This window comes from Osmerus mordax, chromosome 8 (assembly GCF_038355195.1).
Source record: "Osmerus mordax isolate fOsmMor3 chromosome 8, fOsmMor3.pri, whole genome shotgun sequence".
Taxonomy (NCBI): domain Eukaryota; kingdom Metazoa; phylum Chordata; class Actinopteri; order Osmeriformes; family Osmeridae; genus Osmerus; species Osmerus mordax.
Window position 1 is genome coordinate 17,632,088 of NC_090057.1, and position 21,585 is coordinate 17,653,672.

A 21,585-nucleotide genomic window follows, 5' to 3' on the forward strand; every position below is an offset into this window, starting at 1 on the left:
ACGCCTATTAATGGATATAACGTGATCTAACAAGACTTGGTAATAATGTAATAAATTGAGAAGTGTGTCTAAAATATAATCTACTTTATTGAACGTGCCTTTGAAAGGGGCATATTAACAGAACTATATACAAGACGTTTCCATCAGATATAAGTGGGGGTGAAACATAGAGTCACTGAGGACCTTCATTGTCCCACAAAAGCAGTCTGGCTTTGACATGATCAAAAAAAGAATAATGAGTGTGTTTAACAAAAGCTTCTGAAGGCAAGACTAATATTATTTAAATATATATATAATTTCCTATTGTGGTTATCAGTTAAAGTACTATTAATCTTCGTCAACAATCTATGCTCACGTTTAACATAATATAATATTTGCCATCATGTCATGAACGTTTTTACAAAAAATCAAATCTATTTTAAAATAACGGGAATAAACTATATTAAGAACATTTCATGTATGTGTGACAACCATTTGCTAAACTTGCTACAACAGGGCAGGCAACTCAAGCCATTTCTTTCAGCTCCAAGTAAATCGGCTATCGGCCAATGTGAACTTTTGTGCTCGTGCCCTGTTAGTATCCACGAGCACATTTGCAGTAGTGATGGGTCGTTCGCGAACGATCCGGCTCTAAGAGCCGGCTCTTGAAGGTGAACGTCGGGAGCTGGCTCGCATATCTGAAGAGCCGACTCAATTTTTAATAGATTAATACAGCCTATAAAAACTAAATTATTATGAAATAATGAATGTTAATTGTATTTAAAGTAATTGACTAATTCAAAGAACAACAAAAAAATACTTGTAGGCTTAAAGGCGCACACAATCATCCTCACATTCTGTTCCTGTCAATCCTGCATGAGGGAGGGCCGAGCCAACTCACACACAGTCAGAGAGTAGTCAAAACTCGGAGGAGAGCCATGACAAATCAATGCATTTTTAAACATATGTGGTTACGGTCGAGTATGATTTCATTTCATAATTTAATTCAAATTGTTTTCACACCCATCATAGTCAAATTCATAGTTAAAACATGTATTTTTTAAAGAGCCGTTCGGGAGCCAAAAGAGCCGGCTCTTTTTGGTGAGCTGAGCCATACGAGCCGGCTCACGAAAAAGAGCCGGAATGCCCATCACTAATTTGCAGGCAACTTTTATTGACGTAAGCAAATAAATGGGGTGCTAGTTGCCGAAAAGTATAATGCGATTTTAAAAAAAGCGAATGTTTTTTATTAAAAGTTTTGCTTTGCTTCTTAAACAACTGAATTTCCATATCGAATGCTGCTTGGCCCCTTCATTGCTGCTTGCAGCTATATTTATTAGGATTCCTCCGTAAGGAGGAAACCTATTGTTATTGTTAGTTTTATTATTAGGATTCCTCCGTAAGCAGGAAACCTATTGTTAGTGTGTTTGCTGCAAGCAAAAACACTATTGTTATTCTGCATACTTATTGTTGGAATGCTGCTTCAGCATTCCAAGTATTGTTCTTTGAATCTTTATTCAACTTATTGTTGGAATGCTGCTTCAGCATTCACTGCAACGCTGTAGCCTACGCGAGACACTACAAGCTACACAGCTGTTTAGGAAGTCAAACGGCGACAGAACATGTTCGGCACTCCCCTTACTTAAATCAAAAGTCTATCTAACTACTAACCTGAACTTCATTGCCACAGCCTAAACGTTGTCAATCTGTTCATGAAAATAATTAATTTCAGCTTAAACCGTACAACGGAACGTTAAATCCAATTCAACCAACGCAATCGCTACCAAGACGGACACAGCAGTAGTCTAGTACTGTACCGTAGTAGTACAATTTACCGGGGCAGCTTCTCCACACAGGGCTATATCGCATTTTGCGTTGTTACTGACAATGATCGCTACCAGTGAGCTGTTTATGAATGAGCGATTTTCCACTAAATAAATGTCAAGCTTATTTACGTTTTGGGGGGCATATTTTCAGTTAGCAGATGGTACTGTTTGAATCGCGATTCCGTCTTCTACTACCGGGTAACGTCGTAGAATAATCTTCAAAGGGGGTTCTTTATTAATGAATGAATGCAATGAGTAGGCTAAATGCCTGAAAATATCATGAGAAGGGAAAAACTTAAAATGACGTTTAAGTCATAGAGATTAGGTCCATTTTTACACCGGTCTGCCAAATGTATTCGTTTTGATTCAACGTTGAGGCTGCCTCTTGCAGGGGAAATGAGAAGACATCTATTTCATTCTATACTTCACTCGTATTTTCAGTTGTAAATGAGCAGCAAAAAAAATGCTTTTAAATCTATGTAATCTTTATAAATAATAAGTATGCATTTTTATATAAAATATACAGAAATATCAGTTGTAAAAATGTCATTCAAAAACGGACCCCTGTGCAACCGACGCAAGCAAGCACACCCTACAATTTCCCCAGAAATTGTACCCTCTCTAGTTCACTAATCAATAGAACTAGTCATTGGATACTAGTTAGTACGTTCTCATGTAAGCTTGCTATTAATAGAGTATATTGTGTCTGTGTCAGGGTTAATAGATGTTCGGGGTCAGGAGAAAGTACGGGCTAAACGTTCCTTGTCATGACTACAAGGATAGGCTCCAACTATGAACTCTCTAGTCTGAGAGTTGTCATGTGTTGGGAGCAGTGAATCTCTTTCTCTGAGACTGTTGAAACGTCATTACTGCCTGACTGTCACAATCTATGTTTACATTCTTGTGCCCTATAAAAGATGGTCCTCTAGCTTTCAGAGCTGAGAGACAAGATTGAGACCTAAGCCTGGTGTCGTGTTGTCATTTTATTGTCAGAGGTCTGGTTTTCTCTCCCAATCTGCAGATTGATAATACTTATTAAAATCCAGAACTCAACTGAACTTAGTCACTCCGTTTATGAAGAGACGGACAAAACACTTTCTTCATCACCGCTCAAGAGCACCCGGTCCCAACACAAGCTCTTCTCCTGTCTGGCCCCCCAATGGTGGAATCAACTCCCCACCTTCATCAGGGACACTGTCTCCCCACCTTCAAGAAAAGGCTCAAGACGCACTTGTTCCGGGAGTACAACGGCACTTAGGAATGATTGGCTGGACCTGATGTTAGTTTCCCCCAGGATCACAATGACTCTTATTGAGAGTCTTGTTGCTCTTGTTGGTTTGTTGTAACTGTCTTAAAATTATTGTACTCGCTGTGAAATATATTATTGTTGCTTGCTTTTTCCACAGGTATACTCTTGCACTTTTGAGGTTCTTGCTGTTTAATTGTAACTTGTCTAACTACATGCTCTTATTGTTCTTCCCTCTGGGACTTATTTGGTTTCACAATGTAGTATGCTTCATGTTTGGCTACCCGCAATGTTTGGGGCTATCTCGTTGTTATGATCAGTGACCAGTCTAGACACAGGTCGTTAATTATTCAGGCAAGTTTGATCCAGGGACGAATTTATAATTGACTGGATACTAAGTCCAAGCGATGTAAAAGATTAGGGGTGGGGTAAAAAAAATCGATTCATATTTGAATCACGATTTAGCGATTCAGATCGATTCATACATTTATGTGAATCGATCTTTAAAATGTTTTTCAAAAAATCTTGAATCGTTTTTTAATCAAATCGTGACCCCAAGAATTGATTAGAATCGTGAGGTACCAAAAGATTCCCAGCCCTATAAAAGATGATTTTATAATCGCTGGGACAATATCATGAGGAGAGGAGGACGGCCTCATACCACTAACCATGTCACGAAGAGCAGGAAGAGAAACATGTTCGAAACTAGAAAGAACATTAGAAACAGCAACCAAAGGCAAAACATTAACCTAGGAAACAAAAGTCTGCCATGATTGATTTTTCAGTTATTTTCTGTGGTTTTGCTTTGGTTTCTTTTTAAACCACAGAACTATAAAGGTCCTCAAATCACTTATTTAACTTGAGGTTAGAATGCTGAATTTACTTATTCTACTCATGAATCCATTATTAATGGTTGGCAAGTGAAAACAAGTGAACATGGATTAACTCAATTAACCAAAAAAAAAAAAAGTGCAGTAGTCAACATTATAAGTGTCAGTTTGTCAAGTTGTAAAACCAGATTTTTGTCTACCGGATTTCAAGGATTTTTGGTGATCACAGTCACATACACAAACTGATTGCCATTTTATATATAATGGCATACCAAAGTAGCTTATACAGAATGTAAGAGGGTTTATTATATTTGAAATGTATTTCATCCCAACAACCACTTCTGTTAAAGAATGTGGGTTTTATCTCCAGGCTGTTGTATCTAGCCCATAGACTCTTCTTTAGAAGGTAGCTGAGCCTCTGGCTGCTGGAAGGAGTCTAGCCTCTTCTGGGTAACCTCACGGAGGAGCACTGAAACAGATACTGAGAGTGAGGACAGACAGTCATTGTATCTTACTGTTGCACTACTACTAATGACCATCTAGACAATGACCAGCAGTCTATTGGTTTTCAGGTGAAAGGAATTCATTTGTTAGAAGAGATAAACCACAACCACTGCAAATTAAACGCCAACCACTAGATGGAGCTGTAAAAACCATGAATTGACAATAATAAGATCAATGCATTGGCATTATAAATCCGTAGGACTTAATGTTCTGATGTTGGAAAGAAAAATATGTCCTAATCTTTGTTCCTAATGCCTTCCTTACTGTCAAGAACGGTTCGTGCCACGTATCTCTTCTCAATAGTTCTGGTGACCTCTGTAAAGAGCCATGGGAGGAACCTAGTCTCAATATCTGGGGGAGAGGGAGGACAAAGTACACAAAAATCACAGATGCATTCTCAAGAAAAACGTGATGGATATGCACTTGTAAACATAAGGAAAGTGTGATATAAATACACTTCTGATCCTTTTTCTTCTCCTGTACTTTGTACTCAATGCACTATTTGTAGATCACGTTGGATAAAAGCGTCAACTGAATAAAATGTCCTGACATTAATGTTTCGCAAATCCTAGTTTACCCATCTGATTTAGAGCTGGGCAGCCCTTGTCCTATATTGTAATGTGAACTGGTTTTTTTTGCTTCAATATTTTGTGATTTCTTTGTGTGCCAAAATGCCTTATGTAAGTGATTGCTGAAGTGGAATGGAAGGTGGTGGAGGGCAGTAGCCCTCACGGGAGGAGGGGGAGCCGACCTCTCTCCACAGGGTCGTAGAAGTAGCCGTGGTCTCTAAGGGTGGTGTAGACGGATGGGAGGAGGTCAGCCAGGTACTGCTGGGCGAAGGCCCGGGATGCTATCTTCTCTGCCGTCTCCTTCTCCCTCTCCAGCACCTCCCTCTGCTGTGCCATCCTACGCTCCTGTGGTCAAAGAAAACAATTATTCAACCATGTGTGTGGGCCAATTAATGGAAGGCAACCAGAAAGTCAATAAATCAATCATAAAAAGTGACCGTATCATCAGCATCAAACGTGTACAGTAACGGCATAGGCTATATTTAACCCTTCACTCCCCCATTTATTCTCGTCAATGATCTCAGTGATGATTACGCAGCTGCGCTCTCCACCTAAAGGCCGATATATGCTTCTGTGTTTTTCGAAAAACGGACACATGGGAACGCCCTCGTCTCCGTGGAACGCCCTCTACGAGCTCTCCGTCAGCCCTCGGAGAGCCCCGGAGAGCTCGACGTGCACCTCCTGAATTTTCTAACTATCCGTCGTAATTTCGGAGAGCGACGGAGAGCTACGGAGACCCCCTTGGCTGTGATTGGTCAGTATTAAGAACCGCTTGCGTCAGGGGCGGGGTTGCCGTGATAAACAGGACGAACAGAATCCTTTGACCGCCATTGCTGTAAGTTTTCACAATTCATATTTCAGCTAAACAGTACATGTAAATCAGCATCTGAATTAAAATGTGACGAGAAATGGGCAGTGTAGTTGCTGAAAATGTGCGTATTTTATTGATGAAACGGCTAATTTGTAAATTTGCTCCGACTTCTCGATAACCTAGGTAAATAAACATTCCACGACGACTTACAAAAAAACGTTGCGCCACCTACTCTTCTGGCGGTGAATTGTTTTCAGCACCCACAGCCTACGGAGAACCATAAACAAAGTCTATCCGTCCGTATCCGTGCGTATCCGTGCGCCCGCCCATCCGTAAACGGAGACGCAGAAGCATATTTCGGCCTTTAGCCCTTCCAGAGTTTTCCGCAATCAAAGCATTGCTGCCGGTGGTGAACGGAACAAGCGTCCATAGACCCAAATCCCACTGAGACATAACTGTACATGTCAGGGCTGTCTGCCGGCGTGGTACCTTCTCCTCACGGTGGCGTCTCTCCTGCTCCTCCAGTCGCTGCACCTCCACCAGCTCAGCGTTGCGGAGCTCCTGGAAGGCTCGCTGCTGCGCCCGCAGGCTGGCCAGCTCCTCCTCCTCCATCACTTCCAGCAGAGCCTGCTCCACCGTCTTCCCCACCAAAACCTCTAGCACCGGGCGGACCTCCATGTCAAAGTCAAACAGCTGCAAGCAAGGGCCCCAAGAAGAATTAGTTAAATTAATTGAATGCTGTATTGTTTAACATAACTCCTCACTTCTAATTGTGTGTGCGCTAGAAAAGCAATCAGCATTCATACACCTCTCCCTCCTCTATCTGTGTGGCCACGTCTTCGCCTGATTTGGCAGGAATGAAGAGGGGCGTCGCCGGTTTGTCCAGAAATGCATCAGTCTGGCACTCAACACTGGTATCTTCGACGGAATCGCTCAACTCCTCCAGGTACAGTTCTACATGACACAGGTAAAGACCTTCATAAGTTCTGTGTTGCTTCGCTCTCAAAAAGTTATATTATCGCATTACGTTATGCTGTCAAGTTGTCTTGTTGAAATTACTTTAGCTCTACTTAGAAGACTGTTAGGAGCCTGTAGTGTTTTACCTGTCTGTACGTCTATGTGCTTCCTTCCTTCTAGTGCCTCTGGAGTCCTGGGCCTGAACTGCTCCTTGGCCCGCTTCCGAGCAAAGGCTCTCCTTCTGGCCTCCTGCTGTCTCTGTATTTCTATAGGGTCAGGCTGCACAGTCTGTCAAAGACACACATAGTATTCAACTTCTCCTTTCCTTCTGTACAGTACTTCATACAGTTTCAGATTGATAGGCAGTCATTTTCAATACTGAGTGAGTACTCACAATCGGTATGATGTGTTGGGCATATGTGTTTCCCCTGACAACTCGACGATCATACATGATGTTTCCATAATTGGATTGTCCATCAGTTCTACATTGTATGAGAAAATGTTCTTCCATAAAGACAGTACAACTTCTTATTGCGACAGTGTGTCTTTGGTTTGACACACTTCTTGACAGTGAATAGCACGCTCGCTTAGCTGGCTAGCTAGTAACGTTATAGCTATATCTGCAGTCACATTCAGTCAGTGAAGGGAACACCTCTGTGTACTGCTTACTACTGTGCTGCACAAGCGTCACCTACTTACAGTAAGGCGCCAAACTCAACAGTCAATAACAACACTTGGGTTTAGTGACCCAGAGTAATTTCCTATTTAGGCTACACATTTGTCGTCTATCTACGATCTACAGGCTACGTCGTCAAACTTACTGCTCTGCTGCAGGCTCCCTGTATGTAGTGCGGTTTTGTACAGGCCTTGGACGACTGGAGAACGTGTATGTGCCGTTAGTTGGCTCCTTCTGAGGCTGTAAAACGGATGTCATTTTACTATTGTACTATTAAACACCTAAATATTGTACTCTATTGCCAAACAAACATATACCACTGAAAATAAACTAAATACAGCTCGCTGAACTAATGTTAACATGACCATATGTGATTGAATACAAACGCAAAGTTGATGTTTGTCATAGCAACGGCATCCCGGAAACAAGGCATTGCATCACTTCCTTTGTTATTCGACATGCTCATAGAATGTTTAACAGGGGCAAGAGGCGAAACTCTGATGTTTTTTGGTAACAGCCACTAGGTAGCGCCAACAAACTTATATTGACAAGAAGTGAAAGCCAATAGAACGCTCCATTGCAACACCAGTGCCCAGTAGCAGCGCTACCAGAGCCTGGCCACTCCCGGCTAAATTGGTCTCTTTCACCTTGTCGTTGAGAAATCTCAGATTTGATTGTAGTTTTTGCATGTTCAACATGGATTACACGTCAAAGGTTGAATGAACGAGTACTTATGTCCTTTCGATTTCTTACAGGGTAAATCGTTGTTGCCAGTGTGCGAATTACGGTGGGGTTTGGGGGGATCTGACCCCCCCGATTAAGGCTCGGACCCCCCCAAAAGAGGTAAAAACCAGGGGGTCGATACATTTATATATCCTTCTTACATGTAATAGTAAATATCACAATATATTTACCATATTCATTCAATAACAGGTTGGCGATACACAGAAATGTTGACTTTATGGCATGAATATCACACACTATTACACTGACTGCCATTGTCAAAATTCACTCAATAAACACAGTGTATTTGTTATTTGTTTGTATATGTGCAGTAAGACATTACATTTATTCATTTAGCAGACGCTTTTATCCAAAGCGACTTCCAAGAGAGAGCTTTACAAAGTGCATAGGTAACTGATCATAACAACAAGATAGCCACAAAAACATTGCGAGTAGCCAAAACATGAAGCACACATTGTGAACAACCAAAGTAAGTGCCAAAGGGAAGAACCATAAGAGCATGTAGTTAAACAAGTTACAATTAAACAACATGAACCGCTATAAGTGCAAGTGTGGAAAAAAAAAAAAACGAAAGGAAAAGACCAGTGAGAGGTCACTCGCGCTGCCGATTTCGCAGAGACGCTTGCGAAATCGGCTGCAAGATGATGAAATACACCATATTAGTTGATATATTTGAATTAAAAAACATGTTATTAAGATTTTACTCCATTAATTGTAGACTACGGTGAACATTTGTAAAGTTGTAGACTTTATAATTGCACAATGTTGGTAACGAACGTCCTTTACATGTGGTTACCCTGATGAAAACGAATGAAAATAAAAACGGATTGATCCGTTGAGCTAGCATGCCCGTAGTTGTTTTGTTTGTTTGAGAAAAACGAGTTGTCACGCGTTGCAAACAACACACACGCAGACATAGCCGACCGAGAGAGAACCCCCAAGTCGATTTCTAAAATCAGCATCAAATGAATTCTCGAAGTTGAAAAGCAGAGGGAGTTGTTGTATGTCAGCAACAATTTTACAAGGACAACGTAGATAAGGATCAATGCTGGGATATAGCCAATGCCATGTTTATGCACCATGTCAGCGTAAAGGAAAGCTCAGAGTAGCTGAAAGGTTTGGTGACCGGCGCGGAGAAATGCGCGTCTGGTGTGAACATCTTTTGCTCAGTCGTAGCCAATCGTGGCGCTGCGCTGATACACGGGATACAGCAACACCCACACAGAGCAAACATGCACAACATACCAAATTCAATAGGGGTTATGCGGAGCGCCCAGCGTTCGAACCGGAAAACAGATGTAATCGTTTCCGCTTCTCATTTCCGTACACATCTGCAGCGTTTGGTGATGCAAAGAACTTATATTGACAGAGAAGTTCAAGCATTTTATAAATTATATTACTCTCTACATTAGGCTAAGTGTGACAGGTAAGAATAAAGTGATGAGTTTATATAACGTTATAATAGCCTAACGTTAGACCGTTTCCCAGGAGGTACGCTAGCTCTACAGTACACATTACAACGTTAGCCTACAGTATACACAAATAAGTTATCAATGAAATATATGAATTCAGCAAATTAATTTAAGAAGCTCATTTTAATTTACTGTCATATCCATATAAATCATTATTCTGGTTTCTATGGCTAGGACCTGCAGTTCCTAGAAGGAATTAAGTTCACTAGCCTACTACTAGACAAAAAAAACGTTAAAGTTAGCAGGTGCATAAGATTACGCTACCGACAAAATTTACCTGTCAGGGTCTTTGGGAAAGCGATGAAAGGCATAAATACTGTCACATTGGTAGTTGTTGCAGTTGATTGCCGAACACTGCGTTCTTTGAGTCCACTTGGACTTCGTTGTCATATTGTGTCTCTTTCTGTGTAACTAGCTAGTATGTAACTTTGTTACTATTAGTCCAGGCAAAGTAGCGTTTTACAACAGACTAATTGTAATTTTTTTGGGCAGTTTAGATCATTTCTATGAGGTGTCCAGAACAACATACTAAAAGTCCTAAGAAATCCTAGTTGAGGAAATATGTTAAATTCTCATCAATCAGAGGGAGTCAGGTGGCTGGATAAGAGCGTCTGCTAAATGACAAACAAAAGAAAATCAGAGATGTGTGCCAATAAGGACAGGCAACATTACACCCCAATGGGGCTATTTTTTTTCCTTTACTCCTATCAAAATGAAACTTTTCACAATGAAACTACCCATGACAAGTACAAAATGTTGTATTACAAGTTTCTTTAAAAATGAATGTTAATATGCAAATGAGCTATACACTAATCGAATATGCCCAAAATACACCCAAATAGGCTTAATTTTTTCCTTTACTCCTACCACAATAAAACTTAACATAGTAAAAGTATAAATGAAAAGTAACTTTTTATTACAAGTTTCTTTTGAAAGTAATTTGAATATGCACATGAGCTCCACACTTATTGAATATGCTCTAATTTGAATAGGCAGAAACACCATTCATATGACAAATACATCGGCCCAATCTTCATCCAATCATCCTTCTGCCAATGACCTGATGGTCATTATTGGCATAAATCTCCCATCCAAAACACCCCCAGTCTTTTGGTCCATACGTTCACTTTCCCCTTTCCACTCCATCATTTGGCAAAAGACCCAAAGACTATGGAACTCTGCAGCTGTTGACGTTGGAGGGATAGTTAAATGTATGCATTTAGCAAACGCTTTTATCCAAAGCGACTTCCAAGAGAGAGCTTTACAAAAGTGCATAGGTCACTGATCATAACAACAAGATAGCCCCAAACATTGCGGGTAGCCAAAACATGAAGCATACATTGTGAAAAACCAAATAAGTCCCAAAGGGAAGAACCATAAGAGCATGTTTAGACAAGTTACAATTAAACAACATGAACTTCAGAAGTGCAAGTGTGTACCTGTAGAAAAAGCAAGCAACAATAATATAATTCACATCGAGTACAATAACTTTAAGTCAGTTACAACTAACCAACAAGAGCAACAAGTCTCTCAATAAGAGTCATTGTGATCCTGGAGGAAACACATCAGGTCCAGACAATCATTCCTAAGTACCAGAACAAGTGCGTCTTGAGCCTTTTCTTGAACGTGGGGAGACAGCCAGTGTCTCTGATGGAGGTGGGGAATTGATTCCACCATTGGGGGGCCAGACAGGAGAAGAGCTTGTGTTGGGACCGGGCACTCTTGAGCGGTGGGACCACCAGAAGATGACCGTAGTTGGCAGGTGGGGGTGTAAGGCTGGAGGAGAGACTTGATGTAGTCAGCTGCAGTCCCATTTACCGCTCGGAAAATAAACTCCACTATATTACGCTGCACCTCAAAATGCTTCTGACCTTAGATCACAATACTTTCTTTTAGCAATTTACAATTTTTATTGCTGCATACATAGCCTAACTCTTACATACATATACAGTACATTTGCCTCAACCCTTACTGTAGTTCTGGGCTTGTGCTATTGTTGTTCAGTTTCTGTGCAGGCATGAACAGGGGGGACAACCTGGATATTGAGCTCTGAGTAATGAGCTGTCTGAAAGAGCAGTGCAGCAGTGTCATTACACACTGCTGTGTCAGCTTTGCACGAACACTGACTGGAGGTCATGATGACAGGTTCTGAATCACGTAGCACTATCTGTGTAAAATACACAAAGAGTCAATTAGACAAACATTGATACTGATATATCCTTTGAAGTGTTTTTGACGTGAATTTTGCTACTATTCAGATACCGCTGAATTAAGAATTGGCCTAGTAAAGTTGCTGGGGTACGTTTGTTGACAAGGGGTTTCCTACAAGTTTATTACAATACGAGGTGAGGTATACCATACCAAATATGTTGCAATAGAAATATTTACTGTCAATCAACTTTGCCCCAATTACCTTACTTCTCCACTAACAGGTAGACTATAGCCATTTATCAAGTGTCTCAGAAGAATGTTTACATAGTCGAGAACATGCTCATGGTCAAATGAAAGTAGTTGTAATGTAAATATTTTCGTTCTGAGAGGCTTGATGAACGCATGCTATGCTGCAGTCATTGAACTGGAACAGACTGCAAAATTGAACAGAATACCCAAACCCATCCCTAAACATTAGCCTACTCTCAAGCTGTGTGGTTTTTCATTCTTCTGCATGGACCTGTGACAAGCTGCTCTGACACTGATAGTACCGGTCAACCTGTCTTTGTTTGAAACTGGTGGACAAGAAGATACAGCATTCATCCACTCAGTACTTTTATCATTATTCTAACAATATTTTAGAAATCTGAAACACTTGCCAGAACAGCAGTCTACATTAGACCTACAGTCGACACATTAAACCTACAGTCAGATGGATTACATAACGGTTGACCAGCATAAACACACAGGACATCGTAGTAATTATACTGTTAGTACTATAACCCCATCGCTAAAATGCAGTCTTCGTTTGACTGTTTTAATCGTCTGCGAGCAAAAATAAAAGACTAAACTACTGATAGCATACAAGTCTAAACTAACTACTGATAGTTAGCTAACACTATCGCTATATCCGATGCCATTAGCAAAAGCTACTGTACACATATTACATACCTTCATAATTATGAATAAATGAGGAGGCGTAAAACTTAAATACCTTGTCTAACAGAGTACTCGGGGCTCTGGACGTCCGTTTGGCAATACGGTGTACATCGGAAATTGTAATTAAGGGTAACGTTAGCGCCTGAAAACACCGAAGGTGGCCATTACTACGCTGTGTTTACATCAGTAGCGGACGGCCGGAAGTAGTTACATCTGTTTTGTAGAACCCGGAAGAATGTTGCGCATAACCCCTATTTGATGCCCTGATAGGAGGGTATGCATACCTCCGGTGGATTGTTCTGTCTTGCCTATCTCTCCAACGGTTGTGGTATATGGGGGGCGGATAGGGACATGGAGAACCTGCCTAGTTGTCGCCATACTTTTAAGTAGCCTACATTTTAGAGTAAATGTATAGGCCTAGTTATAAAGTTTTTGCCAGTTCATCATTTTGGAGATTTTAACACGGAGCAAAGGCAATGTCAGAAGATGACTTTAGTCAGAGATTCATTAGAACATTTGTTGTCTAGCACTTCAATCTCTAAGCAAAATGTAGGCTAATTATTTGGCTAAAGGATGCCACACACTTTGCGTATCATACAGAAGTTGTGCTATATGCTAGCCCGTCATTACATTTTTTTTTTAATAGTCGGTTGACTGATGGCGTTGTTGTACCCAGTCAAACATCATAAACATTCAATGGTCTATCCAGTTATCCTGGCAAAACATGTAGCATAATGTTGTTTATTTATTGTCAGGACATGGTCCAAGTGACGTACGTTAAAATGAAAGTTAATTCGTTTAGAAATTCTAGGCTACACTTGATGTTAAATGTTGAGGTTCAGCCTATTCAATTTAACAACTTTCAGAAGGACAAGACAGACGGTGGATAATTTCTTAATATCTTTTTTTGGTGTATTTTCTTTTCTGTAGCCTATGTCACTGTCATTCTTTCCTTTGTGTAGCCAAAACACTGCTTGTTAAAGACTGAAAATAAATTAATATGTAGTCTATTTGTTATTAACTTTCATCTTTTCCTATTTTTGATACTGCCTTACATTTTGTTTTAGAGGCGTAGTCTCTGACCCTACACCCCTTGGCTGCTGTGTATTGAAGAGGTCTGTGCTTAACCACTGATCAGTTAACAATAATTAAAAAGATAATGATTACTTTTTTACTTTTATACTGTTTGGAATACTCTGAATATAGCCTAATAAACAACGTTTGATCTATACCCTGCTATATTAAGCTCATGAGAACATAACCCTTGGTCATGTCCAGGAGAGAAATATTCCTATATGAATTATGTTGCTTGTATCATTGATAAACTCACATTTTGCTGTTTGCTTATGCCTGCATAGCCATAAGTTAGTTCTTTGTAAGGTGTGACTAGGAAATGCCTGTGACACTAGTGTAGGTAGGTGGTCACAATATTACCAAAGTGTAAAATGCCATACAACTCTGAACGAGGAAAATAGGAGGAGCGTCAAAGCCATTTCTAGGAGCCCTATATCTAAAGACCTAAACAAAAGCTATCTAGCATGTAGCATCCTCTTTCTGTGCTTGCAAAGACTATGTTGATTATTTACATTTAGTCATTTTAGCAGACGCTCTTATCCAGAGCGACTTACAGTAAGTACAGGGACATTCCCCCCTGAGGCAAGTAGGGTGAAGTGCCTTGCCCAAGGACACAACGTCAATTGACACGGCCGGGAATCGAACTGGCAACCTTCAGATTACTAGCCCGACTCCCTCACCGCTCAGCCATCTGACTCCCATTATCACCCCCTGATGTTTCTTGTGAGAGTAAAACTCCCCATATTGTGATAGTATTTGACTGCCCTGACTCCTGCAGGGCTCAACATTAACATTTTTGGGTTTGAAACTTACTGGCCCCAAGACAATTTTTACAGACCCCCCCTCCAAAAGTTGTAATTTATCATTGTTACAACAAAACCAAAGACTTTTAAGTTGTGTTATTCTGTTAACATGTTTAACCATTTATTAAACACATCCTGGATATAAAAAGAACAAAAATGAAATCACATTTCTAGTGATAAAAAATAAAAAGGTAATAGTCAGCAAAACAATTGACTTTTAACCTAAAACATGACATGCCCTCTTCACTGCTGACAGCCATCTCTCTAACTGTCTGGCAGAAACTGAAACCTCTGGTCCCTCAATGCTAATATATAAAAGCTTCCATAGCATTTCATCAGTATGATACTAAGTACCCAAGTCGACACCATTCTTCTGCTGCAGTTCAATAGCCTGGGGGAACGAGGCGAACGGCTGGCCCGTCTTAATTACGTGATATGCCGTTGTTATAAGTCGTGCAATAACACGATGGGCATCTACATTTAAATTCCTGACCAGCATGGTCAACGGCCTGCAAGATGGATTGTCAACCCAATGTAAGTTGCTTCCGTTTGAGCTCGTAGCTCGACTTTGCTGCCATCTTCACTTTGTCTCGCGCCAGTTGTTAAAAAATGTATCGAGATTAGAGAATTACAATTTGACAACCACTCGTCACTCAATACTCAACTCTTGATTTGCCAACTGTGCGCCCCACGAGCTGCAAAGTTATTTATGCATTTAGCAGATAGCAAAACATATGAAGGATTTTAACTTTTACAATGCTCTTTTTTTTTCAATCAATAATTTGCAGTGTTCCGATCGGGCCAGTGAGTTGCTAGTGTAAATGTCCCGACGTTACTTTTTACTGGCCCCGGGCCATCGTTATTGTCGAGCCCTGTCCTGTATTCTTTGTCCAGTCTTCTGAGTTGCTCAACCTTGTATCAGACACCTGGGGGGTGTTCCATCAACGTCGATTAAGGAAAAGATAGACTTATCTCGCCAAGTCTCACTTACTTTAGCGAGAGTTCCGTTCCATTAAGGTGGCTTACTTTAGTTCTAACTACGTAACCAAGGTAACTTATACTTCGGAACTAGCCTGATCCGTGTCAGGCTAAAAGTCAAGCTAAACTAAAATGTGTTGCAAATAATTTCAAACAGAAGGAAACAGAATCTCAAAAGACAGTTCCGTCGAGTAAATTCCTGCGCGCAAACCACTTTAGTCCGTGTTCGGAAACGTAAATTCAGACTTTTTGAAGTGCAGACATTAATGATTTAGCTACATGTTTACTTAATCTCCAAAAAATATATTAATTTAAATAAACAAGTTAAGAAATAATGTCACTTTTGTTTTCAAAAGCCATTGGTTAATTGACATAAAATAAGGACTTAGAAACTAAGCAGAGCGTCTAGACAAGTTACAATCAATTATGGCGTATCCGTTCTTTGACAACCTTGTGATGGATGAAGGTGCTCAGATTATACAAAGAGCGTTTATCCCACCAGCCCCAAGGGTCTTCAGAGACAGAAGTAATGGTTCCCTGACCAGTATCTGTGGAAGAAGTATAGGTTCAGCAGGCCCAGCATAGTTTATCTAGATAAATGTAATTGTCATTCTTTAAAAAAAAAAATACATAAATATATATATATATGAAATAACACTTTAGCAACTCTTAAGGATGGCAATGAACACATAAGAGCAGCCTACCATCCTTTGTAAAAAGTAATAGAAAGGAGAGTAGACTATAATAGTAGAAAGGAGGGTAGTAGACTGCAGTCTATGTAGGTAGGCCTAGACTATGTAGTCTGCTGGAATCACACACAAGGAAGCAAACCCACTGTAGCCAAGCCTTGACACTGTTCAGTCTGTCTGCATCTGTCTGTGTCTTTGCATGTGGGACATTCTTGAACGGGCAACTATGCCAGGAAATATGAAGGGTATACCTTGCTCCAAAGCAGTACCTGAATATTATCATCAGTTTTTCAGGTAATCTTGAAACACAAAGAATCAAGGAGGACTTTTTATTCAATTGTATAAAGTATTTTCATTGTTTAAAGTAGCCTATATGTTGACAAGCCTGTATATTACCTCTCCTCTGGCTTCCCCAATATTATAGGTGCAATATACTGTCCCCATGGGTGTATCCAGGCCCATTGGAAGACTCAGGGGGTGACTGCCTGGTGCCCCCATGGTTGAAAGCGTTTCTAAAATGCCCAGAGTGGCAAAAATTAGACCAAGTGCCCTACTGTCTGCCATTCACATTGTGAAATATGCTTGAGTGCACAGGATGCCCCATGCAATAAATGACAGTGTGCCCTCTATAAATGTAAAAAGAGTAGTTCCTTTATAGTATAGAAAATGTGATGCAGTACCCTATAAGGTGCCCTTACAATGGCCTAAATTGGACTGTTCCCATGCCCTTACTTCCAATGGAAAAAGGTGCTGTTATGAAGTGCCCTTTATGCTGCCCCTACATGACAGTGTCCCAAATGTTGCCCTTTCCAAAGAAGACAATTAGATTCTGTGCCCAACAGTCTCCCCTAATGTTCCCAGTAGGGCATGCTTTCCCAAAGTGAGGCTGTGACAACACTTGGCACAGCCACAGTCTGTCACTGTCCAAGCCCCCTCTGGATCTGTGGAGGCAGACTATGTTAATTGAAAATACTCGTAATATAATAATGATAAGTCATGCTGAGCAATTTTAAATGACTGTTCTGCCAAACAAAGTGTGCAGTTTGGGTCACCTTCTGATCTAAAAAGTCAGTGCTGGATCTGTGCAATACTAGTCATTTCAGTGAATCCCCATTTAAGTCATGGTTATCTTTCCCTTTTATCTTAAAGCTCAGCATTTAGCCTATCAGTTAATAAATGTGTGTGGCAAAGTTATTTTGAAGTAATTTTTGATTTTGTTCAAGATGTGAAGACAAAAACATTATTAGCCCACATCAAGTGCAATTAACCATGGCCTTCTTCAGTGTTTTGAATTTTATCCTACAATTTTCAATTGCTGCCACGTTCTTTTTTGGGCTATTATTCTCAATCTCCTGTTGAGAATATCGACCATAGGCTAGCCTGTCAGAACGGTTTCAGACAGCTCATCAAATTACGCTAATTATCAGTAGGCCTAAATGCATATATATATATATATATATATATGTTAAGTAGATTTGGTAGGTCTACAATTTACGCATTTTAACGGTCGTAATGGTTTGACAAGTTGTCTCCCTTGTCATGTTAATTGCAGCAACATTGCCCTTTTTGGGGACAAAAAAACTCAAAAAATCAATTTACGCTGCTGAAACAACACACCTCTGCTGCTTTACGCTATACTTTTCGCGACATAACTCCTCTTTTCGACGATCGCCTGATCTGGGCTGCACAGTCTAAGCTTATTGAGGTCTAGCTTGAATTAGCGTTGCCTGTTAGTGGAACGGAACGTTAGTGGAACGGCTTGAGGCTTAAGTCTAAGTTGACGTTTACCCAAGTGAGACTTATTCGTGTAAGCGTGACTTGCGTTAGCTACGTCATAAATAAATATAAATAAATATAGGGACCTAAAATTTAAATATGTGGACTATCTATAGTAAGGGTACATAAACTCGCAGTACTAAGTGGAATTTGAATTAAATAAAATATACAATAAAATAAAATATAAGTTGCCGTAGAGGAAGGCCGGTTTACCAAATCGCCCAAGAGCAGTTGCAGATGTTGTTGTCCTTTAACTTCTCTGCTAAACAGATTGCGGAGATCTTGGGTGTCTCAAGAAGAACAGTGAACCGACGGTTATGGTATGTGTCAAATGAAGGACTAGTTCAGGAGAAATCTGAATAATGTAACCCCTTTCTCACTGAGCCATACACAATTTTGTTTTTCTTTAGAAAGACAAAAACACTGCAGAATTAACCTTTCTATACATTTCATAAAGAAATCGATATACTGTGATAGAACTCTTTCATATCCCATATCTTTTGAGAAAAAAAATGTCATGCGCATGTACCACATATCTGCCTTGTCACTGTTCCTTAAACGCATTGTTTTGTTTAGAGTTACTACTATGGATGAATGTAAAAAATATATCTAAGTTCTAATATGTATACATTGTCTTCCATAGACAGTACACATTTCTCTTTTAGAGGTCGCTACACGGATCTAACAGATGATGCTCTTGATCTGAAGGTGCTGCTATTTGGAGTATGTCCTACAGGCTTCGGAGGAGAACATATGGCAGGGTCAAATCTGCTGTGGCATCTTGATGGCAACCACAAGCTCATAAAGTAAGTGGCTTGTTTTACTGTGATACGTTCATTTGCCCTAACTGTGTCCCTAGCCAATGACAAGCTGATTATTTTATGAGTTTTGAATTGAAAATGATATTTTCTGCTTCACATGAATGCAATAGAGGTTAGGACTTTTCTTTCTATTAAACACCCAACATGTTGCACAGAAATGTACAGTTACATACAAATCATTTTAGCTGCATTCAAGACATTTATATATTTTTTTGTTATTTATAAAATAAGATGTGCAAGTGAAATCTTTTATTTTCCCTTCCTTCATCTCTTAGGTGGATGATTGTAATCCATGGAGGAATCGATGGGTTCAGCCGACTGGTGGTTTTCCTGAAGGCTTCTAAAAACAACAGAAGTGACATTGTAATGGACCTGTTTTCGGAAGCAGTCGCCCAGTTTGGAGTCCCATCAAGAGTCAGATGTGACTATGGAGGGGAAAACAACGCCATTTGTCTCTTCATGGATGTCTTCCGAGGATCAATCCGAGGGAGTGCTTTAAGAGGGATGAGCACTCCTAATCAATGCATTGAAAGACTGTGGGGCGATGTCTGGAGAGGCGTGACAAAAAAAACGCAAGGTCCTACGTGGTGTGGTCAGGTCTGCTGAGTTTATCATCGGCAGGCCACCACTACATTTACATTACATTTACATTTACTCATTTAGCAGACGCTTTTATCCAAAGCGACTTCCAAGAGAGCTCTTGTGGTTACCACTAACCACAAGAGCAACAAGTCTCTGAGCAAGAGTCATTGTGATCCTTGAGGAAACTAACATCGGGTCAAGCGAACCATTCCTAAGTACCGTTGTACTCCCGGAACAAGTGCGTCTTGAGCCTTTTCTTGAAGGTGGAGAGACAGTCAGTGTCTCTGATGGAGGTGGGGAGTTGATTCCACCACTGGGGGGCCAGACAGGAGAAGAGCTTGTGTTGGGACCGGGCGGTCTTGAGCGGTGGGACCACCAGGCGGTTGTCTGAAGAAGACCGTAGGTGACGGGTCAGATGTGGGTGTAAGGGGTGTAAGGCTGCAGGAGAGACTTGATGTAGACGGGTGCAGTCCCGTTCACTGCTCGGAAGGTCAATACCAGGGTCTTGAATCTGATACGGGCCATGATAGGTAGCCAGTGGAGAGAGATGAGGAGCAGGGGTAACATGGGAGCATCTGGGTAGATTGTAGACCAGGGCCGCTGCGTTCTGAATCCTCTGAAGAGGGCGGGTTGCACATGCTGGGAGACCAGCGAGCAGCGAGTTGCAATAGTCCAACTTAGAGAGGACAAGTGCTTGGACTAGCAGCTGGGTGGAGTGCTCAGACAGGTATCTCCTGATCTTCCGGATGTTGTAGAGGGTGAATCTACACGACCGGGAGACCGCAGCAATGTGGGCCGTGAGGGAGAGCTCGTCGTCCATGGTAACCCCAAGGTTCCTGGCAGAGGATGAAGGGGTCACCGTCGCAGATCCCAGGGTGATTGAGAGATCGTGGGAGATGGAGGGTTTAGCCGGGATGATGAGAAGTTCTGTTTTGGCGAGGTTCAGCTTGAGGTGGTGCTCGGTCATCCAGGCGGAGATGTCTGTGAGGCAGGCCTCAATCCTAGCTGTGATCCCCGGATCGGTCGGGGGGAACGACAGGTACAGCTGCGTGTCGTCAGCGTAGCAGTGGTAGGAGAAGCCATGGGAGGTGATGATTGGTCCAAGTGAGGTGGTGTACAGAGAGAAGAGGAGGGGTCCAAGGACGGAGCCCTGTGGGACACCAGTGGAGAGCTGGCGAGGTCCTGATAGTTTGCCTCCCCAGGAAACCTGGTAGGATCTTCCCGACAGGTAGGATGAGATCCACTGGAGTGCAGTGCCAGTGATGCCCATCTCAGAAAGTCTGGCGAGCAGGATCTGGTGGTTAAGCGTATCAAACGCTGCAGAAAGGTCCAGCAGAATGATGACGGATGACCTGGAAGCCGCTCTGGCAGACTGGAGGGCAGTGGTGACTGAAAGGAGGGCAGTCTCTGTGGAGTGGCCAGTCTCGAAGCCAGATTGGTTGGGGTCAAGCAGGTTGTTAGACAGTTGGTTAGATACAGCACGTTCAATTGTTTTTGAAAGGAAGGGTAACAGTGATACCGGTCTGTAGTTCTGGAGGACGGCAGGGTTAAGGGAGGGTTTTTTGAGTAGAGGGGTAACTCTAGCCTGTTTGAAGGCAGAGGGGAAGGTGCCAGAGGTAAGAGAGGAGTTTAGGACATGGAGAAGAAAAGTTATGATGGAGGGGGAGATGGTTTGAAAGAGAGGGGAGGGGATAGGATCAAGGGGACAGGAGGTGGGGCGATGAGAGAGAATGAGATCAGAGATCTCTGCCTCAGACAGGGGAGAAAAAGAGTTTAGACAATTAGTTGGGTCAGTCATGGAGGGTGAGAGGGTAGGAAAGGTGGGTTTAGGGAACCGACTGCTAATGTCGGCGACTTTTTTCTCAAAGAAGGAGGAGAAGTCGTCTGCTGTCAGGGTGGAGGGAGGGGGTGGGGGAGGTGGGTTAAAAAGGGTGGAGAAGGTAGAAAAAAGTTTGTGGGGGTTTGAAGCAGAGTTAATTTTGTCCAGAAAGTAGAGGGTTTTAGCACCAGTTATGTGAGAAGAGAAGGATTCGAGGAGGGAGCCACAAGCCACTTTACATTGATGCATTTCTCACTAGTCACTTTACACACTGTCACTTTCAGCTATTGGTTGCACTATCAGCAATATTGCACTAACTGTACCCCACTTGTCTTAGGT

At 41.5% G+C, this 21,585-nt stretch overlaps 1 protein-coding gene across 2 annotated transcripts; it reads right to left on the reverse strand.

The window, feature by feature from the left end:
- Positions 1-4,165: 4,165 nt before the first annotated feature.
- Positions 4,166-7,802, reverse strand: rsph3 (radial spoke head 3). Of its 2 annotated transcripts, none has more exons than XM_067241172.1 (8): positions 7,544-7,802; positions 7,117-7,204; positions 6,869-7,001; positions 6,574-6,719; positions 6,255-6,458; positions 5,137-5,299; positions 4,650-4,736; positions 4,166-4,350 (listed from the first exon to the last, which is right to left on the reverse strand). In XM_067241172.1, exons 1-8 carry the CDS (start codon positions 7,654-7,656, stop codon positions 4,262-4,264), a joined length of 1,023 nt encoding a protein of 340 aa, XP_067097273.1. In that variant the 5' UTR covers positions 7,657-7,802; the 3' UTR covers positions 4,166-4,261. The 2 variants fall into 2 exon arrangements, with proteins under 2 accessions (XP_067097273.1, XP_067097272.1); XM_067241171.1 differs by having other exon boundaries at positions 6,869-7,010; positions 7,544-7,800.
- Positions 7,803-21,585: the final 13,783 nt, after the last annotated feature.